The sequence below is a fragment of the Mobula birostris genome, chromosome 11 (assembly GCF_030028105.1).
Source record: "Mobula birostris isolate sMobBir1 chromosome 11, sMobBir1.hap1, whole genome shotgun sequence".
Lineage (NCBI taxonomy): Eukaryota > Metazoa > Chordata > Chondrichthyes > Myliobatiformes > Myliobatidae > Mobula > Mobula birostris.
Genome location: NC_092380.1, coordinates 5,662,874 through 5,668,873, shown reverse-complemented (window position 1 = coordinate 5,668,873; position 6,000 = coordinate 5,662,874). Strand labels below are relative to the sequence as shown.

Genomic DNA, 6,000 nt, shown 5'->3' with positions numbered 1-6,000 from the left:
TGTAACGAAAACCAAAACCAATATGACTATGTATGTTTTTAAAAGTGAAGAGGGTTTTCTTTCTCTATCTCCTCTACAGGCAGTGAATTTCAGACCCCCCAGTACCCTCAGGTTACAAAGGGTTTCTTTTACCCTTCTCTCTAATCTACTGATTACTTTAAACTGCTGCTTTCTGACTCCTCTGCCAAGTGAAATAAGCCCTTCCTACTCATTGTATCGGGACTTGCCGAGAATTTTAGAGACTTCGGCTAAATATCGCCTCTACCACCTCTGCACCGAAGTAAACTTTTGTAGCCTATCCATGCTCTCCTCATAGTTCATTCATCCAATCAATATTTCCCAGGATTGTTTATTTACCAATTCCCAGAATATTGGATCAAATTTTACATTTTTATTTATGTAACAAAATATATTTATTTATATAATTAAAATATATAAGAATCATATTTCGTACTGTTCAAGTGAATCATGAAACACGTTATGTAGCAATGGTTTCTGTGTCATGGTGACTTAATTGAACAGAAATATTTCCTTCTCGCTATGTCAAGCTCTCTGCTCACTCAGTGAGTGTCTGTCATTGCAGAGCTTGTGGGCACCACACACGGCAGGCCTCCAATCCCCTGTGAAAGAGTCTCCCTCGCTGACTCCGCACCAACATTCCCTCTTAATTTTTCTTTCTCTCTACAGGTGTGCAGGCCAAGCACTGCTCCGTTGAGGAAATTTGTACATGGCCTGAAAACTGTGTGGCATTTTTAACAAAATATTAATTATATTAAAAGAAAATTCCAGCAAAGGCTACGTGCGCGGGGCCATCTCAGTTACTGCACGCTGCACGCCTACGCAGCTTAGAGGGAATGGTGCTCCACACTGCTTGCCGCGGTCCCCGTCATCGCCCCAAAATAAGGGCTGAGGAACACTCCGAGCCTGTCAGTGACAATCGGCATCAACTTTTTCCGCTGTGGGAGGTGTTCCTGGCAGCCAGACTCCCGGCCAGCTGTGCCACAATGATGGAGGAAAGACAACGTCATCGACAGGTTTGGGGGTTATATTTTGAATGGAAATTCCTCAATATAATTCCGAAGGCTGGGCCTCAGAGGCAGCTTTGTCACTCCGTCTCTCCCAAAGTGGCAGATAATGTTCTTTCTGCATAGCTGCTGTAGTTTGAGGACAGGGTTTTTCCGCAGTGGGGTGGAAAAGACAATCGTGTCTCCCCCCTCAAAGACAAAGGGCTTGCGCTGGCTGCTGTCCACGCAGTATTCCAGCAGCTTCACCATGCAGTCAAAGTGAGTGTTATCGAACCAGAAGAGTTCTTTCTTGAACTGGATTCGCATGCTGACGGGCCCCCTGTGGGCCCGGACGCTCAGACTGAACAGGTGATCGGCCTGGGTGCTATCCCGGACGAGGAAGGTGCCCACGGGCTCCGCCTTCAGCATGGCGTGAGCCTTCTCCACGGGCAGCGGCCCCCAGTAGAATCCGCCCTCGTTCAGGGAGCGCAGGCTTCGCTCCACCGTCTCCCTCTCTTCGTTCTGGAATGTGCGGAAGTGGGTGGGAGACTCAGGCGGAGGGCGCTGTAACCGCGGCGGAGGGGACTGTCGCACGTCTGCCCGGGCATCCAGTTGGTTTCTCCCTCCGACCATCTCAGACGGACCTCCAGCTCCGGAGAGGTCCCATCTTCAGCCGCCTCATGGATAAATGTCCTGCAGGGAAAGAGAGCTGAACGTTAATTTATCATCAACTTTTGTTAATGTCGCCATAAACCACCCGGAGATTCACTTTCATGGACAGAACAGTGGGACTGCCAAGAGCCCTGCTGCCTCACAGCTTCAATGACCGGAGTCTGATCCTGACCTCTGGTACCCTTTGTGGAGTTTGCACATTCTGTCTGTGACTACAGATAGATAGATAGATAGATAGATATACTTTATTAATCCCGAGGGAAATTTGGTTTCGTTACAGCCGCACCAACCAAGAATAGAGCGTAAATATAGCAATACAAAAACCACCAACAATCAAACAACAATATGCAAACTATGCCAGATGGAAAATAAGTCCAGGACCAGTCTATTGGCTCAGGATGTCTGACCCTCCACAGGAGGAGCTGCACGTTCGATGGCCACAGGCAGGAACGACCTCCCGTGCCGCCAAGTGTTGTATCACGGTGGAATGTGGCCGAAGTCCAACAGAAAAAAGTTCAATATCCAGTCTGCAAACATGTTCCTCGATCATAATATGCCCTGGACTGCTCCTTCCTCACACCTGCACTGCCGGTAAGTTACAGAGAGCCGTTAACCCATAAGACCAAGGAGCGGAAATAGACCACTGGGCCTACCTAGTCCCTACCTGGGACTACCTGGGTTACCCAGGTGCTCTGCTTTCCTCCTACATCCCAATTACTTGCTGGCTGGTGGGTTGGAGAGATTCCAGAGGAAGTTCAAGAGAATGATTCTGGAAAGGAAAGGGTTAACATACGAGGAATACTTGATGGCTCAGGCCTGTACTCACTGGAGTCCGGAAGAATGTGGAGCAGGAGGTCTCACTGAAACCTATCGAATATTGGAAGGCCTGGGTTGAGTGGATGTGGAGAACATGCTCTCTATAGTGGGGGAGTCTAGAACCAGAGGGCACAGCTTCAAAACAGAACAAAGATGAGAAGAAATTTCTTTAGCCAGAGGTCCTTTGCCATGGGTGACTGTGGAGGACAAGTCATTGTGTATATCTAAAGCAGAAGTTGATAGGTTCTTGGTTAGTCAGTGCGTCAAAGGTTACATGGAGAAGGCAGAAGAATGGAGTTGAGAGGGATAATATATCAGTCATGATGGAATGACAGAGCAGACATGATAGGCCCACTGGCCTAATTCCGCTCCTTGGTCTTAAGGGTTAACGGCTCTCTGTAACTTACCAGCAGTGCAGGTGTGAAGAAAGAGCAAAAGTGGGTTATAGTCAGGTAGATAGGAGAATTGATGAAATTCCCTTGAAATCCACCCAATATCACAAGAAAATATGAATACAGTTTACTTATATTTGAACTTCCTATAAGCATATTAATACTAACAATGTCATATAAGGCCCAGTTATCAAGATACTTCTTGCTGCCTCAGTAAAGCAGCCAGCATTAACAAAGAACCCACTCACTCTCTCTTCTATTGGGCAGAAGGTGCAAAAGCCTGAAAACACATATCACAAGGCTCAAGGACAGCTGTTATCAGACTGATTTGATATTGCCTGGTAAATAACTGCAACATTTTCCACATAATAACCATGTTGATAGTCCAAATACGTTAGTTGTTAAGCACTTTTGGATATCCTGAGCCTGTGAAGAGCAATAGGTTTCTGGTAGGCCTCTGTAGAGAATTCTCTGTGACCAAGAGCCCCCGTCAAGGCAAAATTGTGTTAAGCGCTAACCTCTCTGGTTACCTTTCCATGCTTTTGCCAAATATTTTCTCATCAACTCAAAGTTTTCTGTCTGTGGAAACAATAACCCCACATAAAGCCAGTGTTCCTTGTTAAATATTAATCTCACTCACCTTTCTTTTCCCTTACGTCTGAAGGCACGGTCTCAGAATAAAGGGACGTCCTATCATTACTGAGAGAAGGAGGAATTTCTTTAGCCAGAATCTGTGGAATATGTTGCCACGGAGAACTTGGGGATGTGGTGGCTATTTCACTGTGTGTATTTAAGGCCCAGAGTCAGAGCTGAGCAAATAGACTTTACGATTGATAGGATCTTGATTAGTCAAAAGGATTAAATATCACAGGGGGAAGGTAGCAAGAAATATTGACCACGACTGAATGGTGGAACAGATTGGCCTATTTCTTCTCCTATCTCTTTTGATAGTTTGGTCTTAAGGTCTACTTGCTCAACTCTGACTTTTACTTCAATTAACATTCCCCTGACTGTGGGGGATTCCTCTGGGTGCTCCAGTTTCCTCCCACATTCCAAAGACGTACAGGTTAAGATTCAAGATTCAAGATTGTTTAATATCATTTCCAGTACAGCAGTGCAAGATGAACAATATAGTGATATCTCTGGATCCAATGCTGCATAACAACAATGACTTTTCCCCAGGGCTGAAATGGCTAGCACGAGAGGGCACAGTTTTAAGCTGCTTGAAAGTAGGTACAGAGGAGATGTCAGGGGTAAGTTTTTTTATGCAGGGAATGGTGAGCGTGTGAAATGGGCTGCCGGCGACGGTGGTGGAGGGGGATACGATAGGGTCTTTTAAGAGACTCCTGGACAGGTACGTGGAGCTCAGAAAAGTAGAGGGCTATGGGTAACCCTAGGTAGTTTCTAAAGTAAGTACGTGTTTGGCACAGCATTGTGGGCCGAATAGTCTGTATTGTGCTGTAGGTTTTCTATGTTTCTAAAACACAGAGGATAAAGAACACAAGGATATCAAGTAAAAACACACACAATAAATATAAATACATAAGATAGCTTATATACTTAGATTGATTGTAAGGTGACAGATGAAGCACATTCCTTGGTCTGTGTCTACTCTGTTTGTGGCGGTCTCCTTGAACATCTGCCAGTTGGTCCGTTGAAAACAATTCATAAGTTAACAAGTTAATTGGTCACATGGGTGCAATTGGGCAGTGTGGGGTCATTGGGCTGGAAAGAGCTGTTCCTGTGCTGTATCGCTAAATTAAAACTACAAAAAACATTGTTCCTTCCAGCCTGAGAATACGAACTTTTAATCCTTAAACCCTTAAAACCTTCTCCACAAGGAATTATTTCTTTGGCTAGTCTCCAACAACTACTTCCTGAAACTGCCTTTGGAAGATATCTTTTTGTGCAATTGTGCGACGAGGTACAATCAACAGCTTATAGAGGGAGCAACCACTTGCCAACATTCCCTCTTAAAATTAGCACCACTGTTGAACTGGGCTGTAGAATTGTTACTTTTCTTGTATTTTGATGTCCCTGTTTGTACTTTTAAATAATCACCTATACACACGTAATTAAAAGCTGCTGGTGAATGCAGCAGGCCAGGCAGCATCTCGAGGAAGAGGTACAGTCGACGTTTTGGGCCTCGTCCTGACGAAGGGTCTTGGCCCGAAACGTTGACTGTATCGCTTCCTAGAGATGCTGCCTAGCCTGCTGCGTTCACCAGCAACTTTTATGTGTGTTGCTTGAAATTCCAGCATCTGCAGATTTCCTCGTGTTTACACACGTAATTGTTCAGTGAGTATTTCAGTGGTCGCAGTTGCCTCCACTGAAATGTGTCACATTTTTCTGGAAATTTGTTGGCTTCAGTGATGGGTGTCACATTACTTGAATCTGGCTATCTGATTGGTTAACTGTTACCTGTTAGAATTTTAACGGCATTCAACTACAAAGAAGGCACGACAGTGGCGATGTTTCATTAGGAATTTGAGGAGAACTGATATGTCACCGAAGGCACGCAAATTTCTACAGACATACTGTGGAGAGCACTAGATCGATACAAGCTGCAGAGAGTTGTAAACTCAGTCAGCTCCATCATGGGCACTGGCCTCCATAGTATCCAAGACATCTCTAAGGAGCGATGCCTCAAAAAAGGCAGCGTCCATCATTAAGGGCCCCCATCACCCAGGACATGCCCTGTTCTCATTGTTACCATGGGGAAGGAGGTACAGAAGCCTGAAGGCACACACTCGGCGATTCAGGAACAATTTCTTCTTCTCTGCCATCTAGTGTACCTGTTTCCGAGTTGTTTCCAATACATACTTACCCATCACTATTTCCTGAGGAGACTGAGGTCCTTTAACATCTGCCGGACGATGCTGAAGATGTTCTACGAGTCTGTGGTGGCCAGTGCGATCATGTTTGCTGTTGTGTGCTGGGGCAGCAGGCTGAGGGTAGCAGACACCAACAGAATCAACAAACTCATTCGTAAGGCCAGTGATGTTGTGGGGATGGAACTGGACTCTCTCACGGTGGTGTCTGAAAAGAGGATGCTGTCCAAGTTGCATGACATCTTGGACGATGTCTCCCATCCATTACATAATGTACTGGGTGGG

General features: G+C 45.6%; 1 protein-coding gene across 5 annotated transcripts in view; it reads right to left on the bottom strand.

Annotated features, from left to right (window-relative positions):
- Positions 1-376: 376 nt before the first annotated feature.
- LOC140204767 (suppressor of cytokine signaling 1-like) overlaps positions 377-6,000 on the bottom strand; it is an 82,818-nt gene continuing 77,194 nt past the window's right edge. For 4 of the 5 annotated variants that reach the window (XM_072271533.1, XM_072271535.1, XM_072271532.1 and 1 more), the window contains one exon: positions 377-1,697. In XM_072271533.1, coding sequence (XP_072127634.1) covers positions 1,044-1,637 — 594 coding nt within the window. In that variant the 5' untranslated portion in view covers positions 1,638-1,697 and the 3' untranslated portion in view covers positions 377-1,043. Of the gene's footprint in view, positions 1,698-5,711; positions 5,833-6,000 lie in introns of all 5 variants that reach the window. The other variant, XM_072271534.1, reaches the window with a different exon arrangement.